The 17,319-nt window shown below is 39.6% G+C and overlaps 1 protein-coding gene across 2 annotated transcripts in view; it reads left to right on the top strand.

Annotated features, from left to right (window-relative positions):
- The window catches only part of LOC111869558 (myb-related protein A), a 99,315-nt gene that overhangs the window by 56,794 nt on the left and 25,202 nt on the right, over positions 1-17,319 (top strand). For both annotated transcript variants that reach the window (XM_023861180.2, XM_023861181.2), the window contains exons 4-9: positions 5,702-5,934; positions 8,435-8,714; positions 10,316-10,548; positions 11,708-11,877; positions 12,120-12,352; positions 16,766-16,873. In XM_023861180.2, the coding sequence (XP_023716948.1) occupies positions 5,702-5,934; positions 8,435-8,714; positions 10,316-10,548; positions 11,708-11,877; positions 12,120-12,352; positions 16,766-16,873 (1,257 nt within the window). The remainder of the gene's footprint in view (positions 1-5,701; positions 5,935-8,434; positions 8,715-10,315; positions 10,549-11,707; positions 11,878-12,119; positions 12,353-16,765; positions 16,874-17,319) is intronic.

A 17,319-nucleotide genomic window follows, 5' to 3' on the forward strand; every position in this document is an offset into this window, starting at 1 on the left:
CAGATACGAGTGTAGAGCGTTACCGCTACACGAGCCTCCGTAGTGTGGTGCATATATGTACAGGAAAAGAACAAATATTTATGACAGATGTGATCAGTTTTACAACAGTTACCTGTGCGTGCAGGAAATTGTCGGCCATTCCAGTGGTATGTGGAAAATTGCAAAGAACGCGTATTCTAAGTTACACATTTTCACTCTCATTTCATTTTGAAATTGAAGTTGTGTTGAGCATTATTTTTTGTATTGCTAGTGGGGTGGGACTAAGTCCCTTGTACTGCGGCCACTTCTGGCCTATTGTACCAGCTCCAGATGATAGGTGAGGGTGATTGTGGAGCAATTGATGGAATGAAGATTGGCAAGGGAAACCGAAGTACTCGGAGAAAACCTGCCCCAGCGCCACTTTGTCCACCACAAATCCCACTTGACCAGACCCGGGATCGAATCCAGGCCGCCGCGATGGGAAGCCAGCGACTAACCGCTTGCGCTATGGCATGGCCGTTGTTGAGCATTAGGTACCCACTGATTATTAGAACTCTGATGCATGATCCAGCCATGTTTTCGTATCATTCTTAAGCTTCTAAATGGGCTTTGATATTTACATAAAGACAGTTACGGGTTGAGCTAATTTGCACAGTTTGCCATATTGAAAGAGGGCGTGACTCATCTGCCGTGAAGCAAGAAGAAAGTGACTCGCATTCCCACGTGTTGGACCTTGGCATGAGGGGGCTCATTGTGGGGTGTCATCTGCTTGCAGCGGTTTCAAGTCATGCAGTGTGTAGTGAACTATCATTTCGTTGTAAATGGTTATCTTCCATGAGTAGAGGTGAAGATGGCCCTGTGCTTAACTAATTGAGCACTACGCCATGAAGGCGTATGGGGGAGTGGATGTATAGATCCACATTTTCTTAACCTCAGCACTAGCTGGAGGTGAGTGGTCAGCTTCACGCCCCGTCCGCCTTACCCCCTGGGAAAGAGCCCCTGGTACCCATTGGATAGGAGGTTGGGTGGACTCTAGAGCTGGTCTGGATGACGTGGAAAAGTGAAAATTCTTGACCTTACCGGGACTCGAACTCCGACCCCTCGGTCGTCCAGCCCGTGGCCAGTTGCTATACCGACTAAGCTATCCCAGTTCCTCTTTTCCATTAGTAGGCCTACAGAGTTTAGGATTGAACTATATGGTTGAGTAATAATAATAGGTGATGATGGCAGTAATAACCAACAACAAGAACAACAACAACAACAATAACAGTGATAATATAGCGAAGTAGCCAGGATTGTACAGGAGATCATTTGAGAGCGTCCAGAAAATCCTTTGGCAGCAGGGAAAGAAGGGCGCAGACCACTTGCATCATCTTGCACTACACATATTTACACTCATGACATTGTGGACAGGCAAATAAAATAGCCTAAACACATTACATTGTCTCCAGTTTTACCCCCAGTAAATTTTTGATCATCTGCTGAGGAAAAAGTTTATGTATTATGTGCATGTTGAATATAATTCCAAGCCCCAAATATTGTATTAAACATTCGGTGGGTCACTTTACATCTTGTGTCGAAATGCCATGAAGTTATGTATTGAAACAAGTACAGCAGGCATGTCAAACTCAACTTGTACAGAGGGCCACCTTGGCCTTATAAATAGTAGTCCAGGGCCGCACTTCAAAATATAATTATACATTAGATTTTGATACAAGGAAATTTAATTCTATTTATTATTTAGGAATAATTTCAATATAATTACCTAAAGTGGAACACTTTTTTTGCCCACAAATCAAACATGTAATTTTACCTTCTATTTCACAACAGAAATAAGAGATTTCCCATTTTTCTTGAAAAAAAAATGGCGCTCACTTTCAGTAGTTGTCTTTTTGCTACTTGAATTTTTTGAAAACAACACTGCCCTTTAAAAGTTACTGTACATATACAAGAAAACTCGTAGTTGATAATTTAATGTTTAATTATAAACTTTATATGTTCATCACAATGTAACATCAGCACCAGTCGCTGTGTAGAAATGAACTGAATGACAATGTACAAGAGACTACTGGACTAGGAGGAAAGTGTATCTTGTCTCAATGGTCATAAAAGTGAAAGTTTGCTAGCAGCCCATTAGACAATGGCTGGGGGTTGCAAGTTAGTTTTTAAGGTAGAAATCCTTTGCACTTGTCTGTCAGTTGCCACTCTCCTTGCATTCTTACTACGCCTCCAAAAGGGATTCTTGGAAATACTTGGGGTGGTGAGGCTGTGCGGGTTTTAGTGCATTAACCTTCTGAAATACAGTAGTTTGTCCTTCACAAACTTTACAAACCGTTAGTTGGACAAACCCTTCTGCAATAATCAGGAAAAAAATATTTCTACTAAAATTTTAATATTGGTTTTAATATCAATTATCTCTAAAAGTTGAGGGGCTGCACTTTGTGGCTTTGGGGGCCGCATGTTTGACACGGCCGATGTACAGTACCCACGTGAAAAGTGAGGTAATGATTCCGATGCAAATTTTGGGATGTTACAATTTCAAATAATAATAATAATATCTGTTCACACAGTCCTAACATTCATGGACAAGGTTGTTACTGGACCAGAGAGAGAGAGAGAGCAGAATGCTGAGTGCTCAATGAAGAGAGATTGAATGAAATCACATGTAGGCTTGAACAGTATTATTTAAAATCGCATAGCTGAAACTTGGACACTTAGGGCAGTAGATCAGAAACACCTGGAAAGCTTTGAAATGTGTTGGAGAAGGATGGAGAAGATCAGTTGGACCGATTATGTGAGAAATTAAGAAGTGTTATTTAGAGTCAGTGAGCAGAGGAATATCCTACATGAAATAAGAAAACAGAAGGCTAATTGGATTGGTCATACCTTACGCGGTAACTGCCTTCTAAAAGAAGTTATTGAAGGAAAGATAGAGGGGCGGATAGAAGTGACCAGAAGACGAGGAAAAAAGACGTAAGAAGATGCTGGATGACCTTGGGGACAAAAGATGATATTTTCATTTGAAGGAGAAAGCACTAGAGCGCATCAAGTGGGGGAACTGTTTTGGAAGAGACTGTGGACATGTCGTCTTGACAGATTACTGATGAATGAATGAGGCCCCATGTGGAGGAGATGAGCGTTTGAAGTTTCATGTTTAAAGTTTCAAGTTTGTTCTGTTTCTGAGAAGGAACATAATGCATGAATGTGAACATTTTATAGAAATGGAAGGAATGCCCATGTTCAGCTGGAACTGTTTCTGGCATCTGCTGTGTGTTGTTTGTGATTTGGTGGCCTGTTGACTAAACCACAAGATACCGTGAGAAGCCTATGTATCTCTTGCCCATGGGCCATAGGATTTGTGGAGGCTCCCTAGTTGAAGAACTAGAGCTTACATTAATTTGAACCATCCATGCAACCCCCTCTGCACATCTGCTTTTGCCAGAAGCCAGAGGCTGGGAAGCAATTAAAGATTTTTGAGAAAGTCGTGGCCAACAGATTTACCAGCACTGCTGGTGAAATTTCATCGACTTCATGGTAACACTATAAATGCAAAACATCATTTTGTTGAACTTATTCAGTTAAGTCATTATGTAGAACTTTATCTGAGACTTGACTGAAATTGAAGTACTCGTAAATGTAGTTAAACTGCCATTGTGAGCAGACAGTAGGTGTGACTATTTATGTAGGCAGTTATATCAGTTACAGTTTTTTGTTTTAATAAAGCTCTACTCAGGTGTATGTAGTTTAGTAATGGGAAGGCTGATAATGAATAATACATGGGGCAATCCAAAAGTTTCCGAAATTTGAATTTTGCGCGTGAATGGTTATGAGTACATCAAAATACCGCTAGGTGTCTCCTCACACATCCTTCTTGAATCAGTGTGGCAAGCGGCGTCGAGTTGAGTGGTTGGGTTTATTGTTGGTGAACGTATTTCCATTGTTGTGTTTCCGTGAGTTTGCGGTTTTGCGATGGCTGACCTGAGAGAGCAGCGTGTCTGTATAAAGTTTTGTTTCAAACTTGGGAAAACCGCTGCAGAAACGCACAAAATGTTGAAGCAAGCTTTTGGTGAAAACAGTTTAGGGCAGACACAAACTTACAACTGGTATAAGCCTTTTCAAAATGGCCGAACATTGACTGATGATGACGATCGTTCAGGACGGCCGTCAATGGGCAAAACACCAGAAAATGTCGCAAAAGTTAGGGATCCGATCCTGCAAGATCATAGACTGACCATCCAAGACCTCTGTAACATCTTGGGACTAAGTTATGGTACATGTCAACGAATTTTGTCAGAGGAACTGAACATGAGGATTGCGACGAAGTTTGTGCCACGACTGCTGCAAAATGAACAGAAGCAGCATCGCTTGGAAGTCTGCAGGGAACTTCAGCAACAGCTTCAAGAGGATCCAAACTTTCTTTCGAAGGTTGTCACTGGTGATGAAAGTTGGGTTTATGGCTACGACCCTGAAAGCAAGCAGCGATTGTCGCAATGGAAGAGCCCTTCTTCACCTCGGCCAAAAAAAGCTCGACAAGTCAAGAGCAACATTAAGTCCATGTTGATCTGTTTTTTTTTTATGTTGACGGGATTGTTCATAAGGAGTTCGTCCCTCCTGGTCAGACAGTCAATAAAGAGTTCTATCATGATGTTCTAAGGCGTTTGAGGGAGAACATGAGGGGAAAACGTCCAGAGAAGTGGCGCATGAATGACTGGGTACTCCACCATGACAACGCACGACCGCATACGGCTTACATTGTGCAGGAATTTTTGGCTAAAAACAAGATGGCAGTTGTTCCCCACCCACCATACTCGCCAGACTTAGCTCCATGCGACTTCTTTCTCTTCCCTAAGATGAAAATCAAGTTGAAGGGGCGAAGATTTGATACTGTTGAGGAAATTCAAGCGGAAACGCAGACGGTACTAAACACCCTAACAAAGAAAGACTTCAGGATGCATTTGAAATGTGGCAGAAAGGCTGGGATCGGTGTATGCGCTCCCAAGGGTACTACTTTGAAGGTGATGGTGCAGAATAAGCTCTAGGTAAGATGTAATAGTTTTTATAATATATTTCGGGAACTTTTGGATTGCTCCACGTATTTACCAAAAATTAGCATCAAAAAAGACCACAAGACTTGGAACAAATTAATTGAAACTATTACCTTTAAAAACAGTTGTTCACTCTTTGCGCCTGCAACATCATTAATTTCTGTAAAGAATTCTTTATTGGGATCCGTTGTAACACAGCAACGAAATGGTCTAGGTCAGCATTTTGTTGTTGTGTTATGACAGATCCCATTGAATTTTATATAATAAGCACAACAGGATGCACCCAATGAGAATCATTAATTTCTTCAACAGGAATCTCTAGTCATTTCATGATGATAAGCTTTGATTCCAACTTCACTTTTTGTTCAGATGACTTTTGGTTTTATTTGACTGGACATGCGGACACACAGCAATGGATACCGGAGTGCAGAAGATCCATGTATTTGATTTTATGGTGTTATCACTGAAGCAGACTGGGTAGGAGAGGTGGCAACCACACAGTAACTGTATGTAAAGCCACCCCAGTGTAGTTTGCCAAATAGCCTCCTTGTACTTTCCTTTTCTGTCCTAAACTGTTACATATGTAACCCAGAAAAAACAGACGTTTATTCACAAGTTGGTTCATTTTCTTTTTAAGAGGACATTTTTCATGTGTATTTGTTTTATTTTTCTGATAGGAGGATGAAAAGGTCGTTGAATTGGTGAAGCGATATGGGCCGAAGAAGTGGACAGTGATTGCCCGTCATCTGAAGGGACGGATTGGGAAGCAGTGTCGCGAACGTTGGCATAACCATCTGAATCCTGCCATCAAGAAGACAGCTTGGACAGAAGATGAAGACAGGGTCATCTATGAAGCCCACTGTCAGTGGGGTAACCAGTGGGCCAAGATTGCTAAGCTCCTTCCTGGCAGGTGTGGATCATTTCAGGCTGCTAAGGAAACAGATTTGGATTCGAGTACAGGAGAGCTAATTTATATTCAGACATTTTTAATTTGTATCATCTGGGAATAGGGGATTTTTAATTTCACAGTGCCGTAGAGTTGGCAGCTAGGTTTTTACTTGGGGCATAACAGTTTATTGTATGAAAAAAAGGGATTTTTTTAAGTATATAATTTAAGAATTATTAAAAAGTTCTGTTTAAATCACATTTAAATGCTCTGTAACCTGTGATGTGTGAATAATAGATAATGTTATTGGCTAATGGAAAAGGTAAGAGAACTGTAGGTGTGCCAAGAGCCAGCCTGTCCAGCAGGAGGGACACACACTACCAGCACCAACTCTTTCCGTATGTGTTTGGACCTGCAGCGCAGTTGATAAGCCCATAGGCACACTAATCACAAAGAAAACTTATCCAGATCTCAGAAGATGCCAGAAATGTCCCTTTTGTGATGCATGCATTCTATGCACTTCCTAAAAAATGTTCACTTTCATGCATTGAAGTTCCTTTTCAGAAATAGACCAAACTTGAAACCCGAAACCTTAAATCCCAGTCTCATATGCAACGTGTTTAAGGAATTTTTGAGGGGAATATTCTAGTGTAGTATGTATTTCATGTAATTTCTTTTCAGTGAGCACACAGCATTTTGATTAGATTCTTCATTGTGCAGTAATGAGCCTTTATGTGTGAATGTACTTAAATTATATGAATAGCCTTCATTTTCCTGCATATGTAGTGTGAAAAGTACTGTGATTGTGGGAAAAACTATATTACCGCCATCCCTTACCTCCTTCCCTTCTTCTTCTTCTTCTTGAAGTCACCTTTTTAACAGTCATTCTCTCACCTTATCGTTTGTTAAACTCAATTATTATCTTCACTCTCCCACACACGTTGGTCGCACTTGTAGGTACTTCTTTCTTGTACTAAATTTTATCTCAGGGTTATTTAATTTATAAGGAGGTGAGGTTTGTTGATTCGGTAAAGCTGAGGGTCTCTTTATCTCAGAGCGTTGAACGGGCCACAACTCTGAGAAGGAATAAATGAACACCAACTACAAAAGCACATATCAAGTTTAGACGAATTATATTATTGAACACTTGTTTAGCCACTTCTTGATACAACTTCGAATCAGTAACTTTTATGTCTAGCCCTAACGAGTCCCGGTGTGTGACTTTTACGTCTAATTGCTTTGGAGCCTGGTGTGTAACTTTTTAAGTCTAATTGCTTCGGAGCCCAGTGTCTGACTTTTTGCATCTGATTCTTACGAGTCCCGGTGTGTGACTTTTTGCGTCTAATTCTAACGAGTCCCAGTGTGTGACTGACTTTGACAACTGATTTCTACTTGGACCTTCAAGTCCTTGTTTCCTCAGTGTCTCTACCCTGTCACACCCTTAAATTTTAGTGATTGGTTATATTTGAAAAATAGGAGTATTTTAATTAGATATTCCTCCACTCCGTTTAAAGCTTACAATGGTTTAAGGATTTTTTACTCCAACATATTTCTGTCACAATTTCACAAATGCTTAAGCGTCGCTTGGGCCCTAAAAACTTCACTCTTTTTAAGTTATGGCATGCACAAACTGCCAAGTAAAGAATTCTTTAGCTATTCTTTAACGTAACTTTCCTCTAATAAACCTTTGATGGATGTCTTCCTGTTTCTTGTTGTAAGCGTGGGAAGACGCTAACTCTTACATACAAGAATTGACCTATGTCTCACTACCCTTGTTCACTGCATTTCATTTTGAACAATTAAGCTTTCAAAATTAATAAAGTTGATTACATTAAAATAAGTTGCGTAGCAGTGGAACGGTCACAACTAGTCATAAGATTCTGATGGATATGCATATTTTCAGCATCCTTGAATACAAAAAAGTAGCTTTTGAAATGCTACGTACAGTATATGTGCGTGCGTATTACTTATGTTAATATATTGGTTTATTGACCATAGATTGTGCCTGGTGAATATGAACATTCCAGCTCTTAAAGTAGTAGCCCTCAGACACAAAATTGTGGTTACCTCAGAATCATACAATTTTGATTACGTTGTGCTAGTTATCTCGTTAAATGAAAATGAGATTCCTCCAAAATACTGGTAACTGTGTACCAGATTTCATGGTGTCAACCCAGAGGACCACAACTACATTTTCACTGTCATGAGAACCTCAAATCCGACGTTGTAGATGCATTTCGTGTTTTATGTGCATAATTGTTATAAGATGCCCCTATCAGTAAAGTTATGCATCATGGAATGTATGGCTGCTGTTTGATTTCTGGCAGGGATCATGATTTTTTCCCTTTTTCATTATGTAGAAACTGCTGTGGTTATTCTAGTCTCCCGTCCATGGGAGCGTGCTGTAAGCCCTTCTGTGGAGTAGTATCAGGTCATGATATCTTCTTGGTCAGAGGTTTAAAACTGTGTCTGAAGCTTCAGTGTAACGTGTATTTTGAATGTAAATATATTATTTTGATTCAAGGACTGATAATGCAATTAAAAATCACTGGAACTCTACAATGCGTCGAAAATATGAGTCAGAGGAGAAGCTATCAATATCCTTAGAAGGAAAACGTGTCAAGAGTAAGGCAAGGGCCCAGGCTTGTACCCCAGACCAGTACAATGGTATTGAGCCGATGAACAGTGTACAGTACCAGACCAGTGGATCTAATTTCTCGGAAGGCTCACAGCAACCCACCGTACAGACAGCCCTTGTTGGAGAATATCAAGCACATGCAGCTGTTAGTGTGGATGTGTATGAGGTAAATCATATTATGAATTTGAATATACCGGTTCATGTGGCATAGGTCTGAGGTGTGTATGTATGGCTTCAAGATTACTGAGAAGGAGTCATTAGTATTAGTTTTAATTTAAGCTTGTTGACATTCCTGTGCAGCACATTGCTCCGCAGTGTACTTGAATGCAAGCTCATGAACACCTTTCCTCATTTGACCCTACTACATTCTTGCAGCAGTCTATATGTATTGTGACATGTTGCGAAATCTGAGCCCCCCCCCATACCAGCAGTGACGCGGTGGGTAAGTCAGCGCTCCCCTCCCACCCCTCAGCGGTAACGTAACGCTCGCGGTAATAGGCGAGTAATCACCCCGCAATGCGCAACGCGCGGTGACGTCACGAGCGGAGCCGAAGAGAGCCGAGCGGAGCCGAAGATAGCCGAGCCCCGTAACCTGGCAACTACGCAATGCTAATCAACAGCGGTGACGTCACGCTAGCAACAGCGTCCTATGCTATCCGCCACGTCACACTAGCAACAGCGCAAGGCTATATAAGCGGACCCACAGCAGTGTGATCATCAGTTGAAACATAGCAGCCTGCGAGTGTGCGACAACTAAGAAGTCAGCGAGCGGAAGACTTATTGTGTGCTTTCCAGACATAGAGAGTGCTGTAGTACGGTTATACCCGGAGTGTGTATTTAAGGGAGACTTGTATAGCTCCCGCGTTATCAGTACGTGAAGACAAGTGAAGATTGTGTTAAGAGATTTTGTTGTAGGGTTTGTAAAGTGTGGAAACCCGTAATATTGTGATCATTAATTATAGCCGTTGTTTGTAGATTGTTAAATAAACCAATTAACCATCTCTACGGCGTATTCAGTAACGTAAACACGTTACAGTATTATACAAGATTTCATTCCGCCCCACTGATGAATATTCTGTTCACATCATAGTTCACAGAATATAGAAGATGTTCATCCTCAGGCTGGTTGAAAGCTTTTTTAAGTGTGTGGATAAGGTAACTAATAAAACTCTATACACTTTGCATGCTTCTCGAATGGAAAGCCTTGTGTGTGGAGGGGCATCCTCAGCTTCTATTGCTGGTAAGTGCCTCAGAATAAACAGTAAAACTGGGGAAAAAAGGTCCCCTCTTTTTCCCAGTTTTGCTTCTCAGAAAATTGGTTTAGAAAACAAACTCAACAGTTGTACCTTGTTGTGCCATTGAACACCGTCTCCAGATAGGAAAAGTGGTTTTGTTCCAAGGTACGAGTACATTTAAGGTGACTGTGTTCAAGAAATGGCACGTATGCTTGAATGTTGTGTTCAGCTTTAATATAAACTATGTGGATATACTGGACTGCCTCTGTGGTCTAGTGGTCAGTGTTCCTGGCTACAGATCCAGAGGTCCGGGTTTGATTCCCGGTGCTACCAGATTTTTTCTGAGAAGTAGTGGGTCTCGAACGGGGTCCACTCAGCCTCATGATGATAATTGAGGAGCTATTTCAAGGGAATAGCGGCTCCGGTCTAGAAAACCGAGATTAACGGCTGTGGGTTAAGACATTCGCAGTAAACGGGACTGCTGGAAATTTTTTACTGTGATTATACCTAATTTTTATGTTTATTTTTGTAGGGTACTGATTGGTCTCCAGAATATTATGAGCCATTGAGTCAGTCAAGTACTGGATTCTCTCAGACTGGCCCAAGTCCAGGACCAGCAGCAAGTCCTGCCGTGTGCCAAGTGTCACAGGCTGTGAGACTGGCTGACACGAATATTCCACCTAATTATGAACAGGAATATAAGCAACAGTCCCCTCAACATGCGACCCCACCACAGAATTCATCGCAATCATTTTCACCACTAGGGTGAGTGTTTTCCTTCTTCAGGACCTATCTTACTGGCACAGTTGGTTAACTAGCAGTGATACTGAGTATACACAGTGTGTCCAGGTTCTGTTAGGACTGTGTTCATTAAAAATACAAGACATAAATTATTTTCAAAATTTCACTCTTTATTCAAAATAGTCTCCTTCTGAATTATTACATAGCTGGAATCGATTGAAAAGTTTTCGAAAACAGTCACTGTACTCCTTTTGTGAAATCGCATTTAAAACTGCCGTAGATTCCCTTTGGATGTCCTGGATGGTGTCATGATGTTCTCCTTTCATCATCAACTTAACTTTTGGGAACAACCAGAAATCTGGCAAATACGGAGAATGATCAAGGACTTTGATCCCTTTTCTGGCCAAAAAATCGCTCATGATCTTCGATTTGTGGGGTGGGGCATTGTTGTGGAGGAGTGATCCGGAACCTTGCTCTCAATATTCAGGTTGAATTCGAAGAATTCTTGTAACATATCTTTGCAGTGTTCCACTCTGGCATGTTTTTCATCGCCTGACATCACGTGCGGTACAAACCACACACAGACCTTCCATTTGCCCAAATCCTTGGTCAAAATTTGATGCACAATACTTTCTGATATTCCTAAAAGCTCCTTGATGAGTCTTGCAGAAACACATCTGTCTGATGCAAGGATTTCGGTCACTTTTTTCACATTTTCTTCAGTGCGACTTGTTCTTGGTTTTGATGTATGTGGAGTGGAGCGTCTTCAATGTCCTCCCTGCCATCACGAAATACAGCATACCATCAAAAAATTTTGAGCAACTCAAATATTCACTACCGTACACACTTTTCATTATTTTGTACGCTTCTCCGGGGGTTTTGCCTAAATTCAAACAAAATTTGATGTTGACTCTCTGTTCCACCACCATTTTCGGACGAGCGTCAGAACAGTACTGTTACATTCAAGATCAGAACACATGATGCAGCAATGCTTGAGCTTCGAAATTATAAACAGCCACAGCTGAAACTTCAAGAATCTTAACGCCACAACTCGCCAACAGATGGCATTGCAGGGCAGAATTAAGAAAAAATGAGTCCTAACGGATCCTGGACACACCGTGTATATCTGGTTTTCAGGTGTAAATTTAATTTTCTCATGCATTTTTGTTCCTTTGGTTAACAGGGTGTTCGATTTTGAGATTCTGAATACAAATAGTCCGATAAAGCTGGTGTCATCACCTGATGAAGGATTTGCAGATTTAAATGTGATGGATTTGGTACCTAGTAGTGAATATATTACCTCCACCTTTTCACCACAGAAGGACATTGCTGCAAGAAGGCAGTTGAACATAGGTGTGTGTATATTCCAAATTTCCCTTTGCTTCATTGTTCGATGGTAAATATTTCTCCATTATATTTATACTGTTTTACCACCATGTGTTTTAATATTGACTTTGTGAGCAGCTGTTGTCTTCTCAGCAATTCTCCATGGAATTGGATAGTTAACCAATATGCTTTAAGGTTACCCAAAATATTAAAAATTTTGAATTTGTTAGATTTTGGTATTAATTATATATTTTTCTTATTTTGCGCAGGTTATATATGTGGTCAGACCATCAACAATATGAATAATGATACGACATCATCTGAAGTGACAAATGGATGTTTAATCCAAGTCACTCCATCATATGTGGGCACAAAATTATCTCCACCATCTATATTAAGGCGAGGTTTTCGCTACAAGCGGCGAAGAAGCAAGACGTCAGATGATCCGAACAATTCATCTGATTTCATTTTGCCTGATGAACATCCTGCATCTAAGCATATGGTGAGTGTAGGCAAGATGTGAAATAATAAATAATACTGAATTCTTAACATTCATACTTCCAATACTAGAAAAGAGGCTTTTGAGACTGAAACAGGTTAAATCTCATATATTTTCAAACGTTTTTGTGATGTATTGTAGTTGGTAGTTTGGTTCAAATTAATTTTGCAAACTCCACCCAGACTAAATTTTTTTGTTTTGAATTTAAGTTGTCATTTGTGTATCAAGATTTCCAACATCTATGTTAACTGCTTGAAACTGAGTCTCTCTTGAAAAGATAATAGCTTGATTATGAAGGAGACACTTGCATAGTTAGATGATTGTTTATCTAGACCAGTGGTTCTCAACCTTTTTTTGCTCGTGGCCCATTTCTGACTTTCATTCAGTTCTGTGGCACCCTCCCCTCACCCCTCATATTGTTTAATTGTAATAAATGTAATATTGATTATAAATGTGTACTTTATCAACTGTACTTTTATTTATAACAATTATTTGTTTATAGCATAAGGAATATTGATAATAAGAAATGGGTTTATTAACAAAAACCTTTATTTATAATATAATTTTTACTTATATAATGTTCTGTTTATTTACAGTATATAATTATGCCCCTGACAAAAAATATTACAATAATATTAGTGTCCCTTAGGTTTAGTGAGATCCTTGCAGCTGACGAGAAGAAGCAGGTTTTTGTATATCTGGTAGCAGCGTTGTTAGAGATAATTGAAGATCACCTCTCTTCACAATATCAGGACACTTACGAGCCTTTGATAGCAGATGAAGAACTCGACTAAATCCAGATTCAACTAGATATGAAGTAGGAAATCCAATAAAAAAACAATTTCGCCTTCTCCCAAAGCTGTCGAAATTTATTGGCAATTTCAATGCTTATCCAGAAATCTTGTTTGTCATTTTGAATCTAGCTTGGGCTGTTACATCACTTTGCAGTTCAATGAGAATTTTTTGAAGATGTGGAAAATTTTAGAAGCCAGTATTCATAAAAATTACTTTGAAAGCCATTCTACTTCAAATAAATACAAAACTGCTGTAATCAATTCACAACATTTTTCTTGTAGAGGGAAGGCATTCAAATTCTATTGAAAGCTAATAATTTATTTGTAATGAAAGTTCAAGTTATTATGAAATGTAATGCTTATTTGTCAAAAAATAGTAGCTGGAGTTTGTAACTTACCCACAAAGTAGGGAACTGCCACAATAATACAACTTGCGCAGAAAAATGTCTTCTTCCAAACACTTCGAATACTGAACTGAAGAACACCTGAAATTTACTGAAATGGTGGCAGTAAAACTCATGAGAGGAGGGGGAGATATTTAGGAAAATAAAGGATAATTCGTTAGGGCTCTACCTGCTCTGAGAAGGCGTGTACCTGTTTACCTGTACTTGGAATTCCCAGATCTAAGGTTGTGGTTTAAGTACAATAGGTTCTGTCCCTTCCAAGTAAGGCACACAAAAACAAGGATATTGAGTTATTGTGTTATTATATGTACTGACCATTTGGCATTTTTATTTCTTTTTACATTATTAATAATTTTATTTTAGAAGTGAAAATTTTGTGGCCCACTTAACAGTTTCTATGGGCCTCCATTTTTCCAAATTTTGTCTGCGGCCCCACAGAAATACGGCTTGGCCCACTGGGGGGCCATATGATCTAGACCAAGGGTCTCCAAACTATGGCCCATGGGCCACATGCGGCCCACGATGTGATTTCATCCACCCCGCAAAAGAATTGTGCAGAAATGTGGAAATTGAACTAATTTTCCAATGAGTACTGGTAAGAAAAATACTTGTTCATAGATTTCAAATTCAAATTGTGTTTAAAATATACTGATATTCCATATTATTGTAACATGTTTCTGGTTACTGAAGATGCCGTAGAGATCGTTAATTTGTTTATTGAATAATCTACAAGTAACGGCTACAGTTACTTATCACACAGATGCGGGGTTTCACACTTTATAACCCTAATCGCATTAATCTGTTACCACTGTTGCGGGGTTTCACGATTTATAACCCTATGTGCAAATCAGCTCACTCTCTCTTCAGTAGTCTACACGTTTACAGTAGGGGAGCTATGTATCACTGTATCACACACTCCCAATTACACAATTACACACACATCCGGTTCTTCTTTCCGCGACGGCTGCTATACTCCAACTATATTCGGCTGACTGGAGAACTGTTGATAACACACACGCTCGACTACTACTGAACTCGGCGATGTCCATCTTTCAACTCTACTCGGCGACTGTTACATTACAACTCGGCGACTGCCCACATTACAACTAACTCGCAGCTGCTGTGCAGCTCACTTATATAGCCGCAGTGCTTGCCTGTTCCGTAATGAGTGCCACGTCATCCTGTTATGTCACCGTTGTTGACTCGCGTTGCATAGCTACCAGGTTGCGGGGGCTCGGCTAACTTTGGCTCCACTTGTGACGTCACCGCAGGGAGAGTGGCGGGGTGATGACTCGCCTATTACGCGAGCGCCACGTGCTGCTGGGGAGGTAGGGGTCAACATGTCACATTATGTTAATATTAATATTCACAATTTTACTAATTCTGGACCGTATACTGCGTGGCATTTCTTCGTACCTGTTCGGCCTCGATCAGCAGTGTCACTTCCTGTCAATGTAGGTAGCGCGAGCAGTTCGTTGCTAGCCGTCTTGTGCACAAAACTTCTTGCGGCGGTGCACTGTAATTGTAACAGATCATCACCGCCGGTGTCATACTTATTACCATTTTTGTATTAAAGGCAACTTATGCCAAGTTTTGCTCAGAGCAGAGTTGATACTTCTGGAAAGCCAAGTGAAAAATTGTAACTTTATTCATATGCTATACTGTGCAGAGCTGCATAGAAAGAGTGAAGCAGAATTTCCTTCATCGTTTGCAAATTTAGTCATTTCAGATTTGAAAGAACAATTTCGGAAGCGATTTGCTGATTTGGATGCCAGTGCTCAGGAAATTAGATTGTTTCAAAATTCGTTTGACTGTGATGCTGCAGATGCCCCAAGTCAAATTCAAATGGAAATTATTGAACTTCAGGAAAATTATCATTTTAAAGCCAAATACAAGGAAGGAATTTCTGAACTCTGAGCAGTTTCCAAATTTAAAGAAATTTGCTTGTAAATTTATCTCCATTTTTCGGACGACATATCTGTGTGAACAAACTTTTTCCCAGATGAAGTACATGAAGTCGAAATACACGGCAAATTTATCCGATGAACATTTAAAGTCACTACTTGTGATTAGCGTTTCAAAATTTGAACCTCAATTTAATCAGATTTTAAGAATGCATAAAGAGTTCCATCATTCACATTAATTGTTTTATTATAATTTGTGATGAGAATATGGGCATTGCTGCTACTGTCTGTTGTCATTAATATACGATAATTTATTCTCACGTACTTTGTATTTAGTTTATGAAATTCTGTGCTTTCAATAAAACTCATATACCTAGAGTTATTATTTCTCATTTTATCCGGCCCATTGAAAGTGCTGAATTATCTAATGTGGCCCGCGGTTCGAAAAGTTTGGAGACCCCTGATCTAGACCACTTTTCAGTCTCTTGGGCATTGAGTCAGAAAATGAATGTTGGAAATTTAAGACTAGTGTGCATGCACGAGAGAGGAGGGGGGTGAGGCACAGTTTATGCATCACTGCTCAATGGGATGTTGAAATATGCTAACAGTTGTGTTGGACGTGAATTGCCCGAATAATACTTGATATCAGGAGTTATCAGTTTTCTGTTTCTGTCATGAAGAGTGATTATCATTTTAATAACAGCCTTTTTTGTTTCTGATGACATCATTATCAAGACCAGTATAAACTGTTAGGACTGAACACAGGATCTGTTGAGCATTGAACTTTGATCCTGGCAGCTATTTTGGCTTGCATGTATGTTTCATGTTTAGAAGTTTCTGGGTTAAATCCTAATCTCTAAACTAGATACCTATGAATGAAGTCACTATGACAACCAGTTACCTGGAAATGGAAGTAGAACCGACTTCCATAACTTTGTGTGTCAAATATACATCGAACAGTTGCTAGTGTCCAATATAATTGTAGTATATTGAAGTAACAGTTGTCTCAGATCTGTAGAGTCTTTATAATGTAAGATTTGAGGTTTTCATATCGGTGACTATGAAGAAAGCAGTCTTTGTAATGTTTCTAATTTCAGATCTTATTTACATAATGTCATGTTTCAGATTTTATTGCTTTTTGTACATACTGTAGAAATTTCGTCACACTCCTGCTAAGCTGTTTGTTTATGCATTTTGCAGTCCATATCAAAATTCCTTTTCTTAGTGTACCAGTAAAATGTGAAACATTTTATTCAAGGTTGATGTTTTGGACAGGTTCTTAGTGGCTTACTGTTTCCCTATTTGTTTCTCCAGGATGATACAGGGATCTTTTCATCATATCTCTCAGTCACTAACATAGATTCACTTAAGACACCAGTAAAAGCATCACCTATAAAGCCATTGGAGTTCAGCCCATCACAAGTGAGTATTTAACGATTAAGTGACAGGCCATTTAAATTCCCGTAATGGCGGCGGGCCAGAGTTAATTTAAATGCCTACCATTGTAGAGTAATAAAAATTGTAATCATGTTACTTAAAATGCTGTGATTTCTACAATTTTTGTGATAAACGAACGCAATAAATGGTGCTTTTATCTAGAAAGAATATAGAATCAGATATTGTAATTTACAGAATTTAGAATATGTAAAAATTGTTACACTGATTCCAAAAATGTTTTTTTCCAAATTTTAAGCGTCTGTCCACAAATATGCAGTCAGTTTCTGCACAAAACATTTCTGCAGTATAAATGTCTGCTGCTGACATCATTCATACTCTTACTGCCTTATCTGGCCAAAGGGGAGGAAATTTTTATGCCTTTATAGCACTCAGAACCTTCCTGTATACAGGAGTGAGGTCAGTCCCTCAGA

The sequence above is a fragment of the Cryptotermes secundus genome, unplaced genomic scaffold (assembly GCF_002891405.2).
Source record: "Cryptotermes secundus unplaced genomic scaffold, Csec_1.0 scaffold463, whole genome shotgun sequence".
NCBI lineage: Eukaryota > Metazoa > Arthropoda > Insecta > Blattodea > Kalotermitidae > Cryptotermes > Cryptotermes secundus.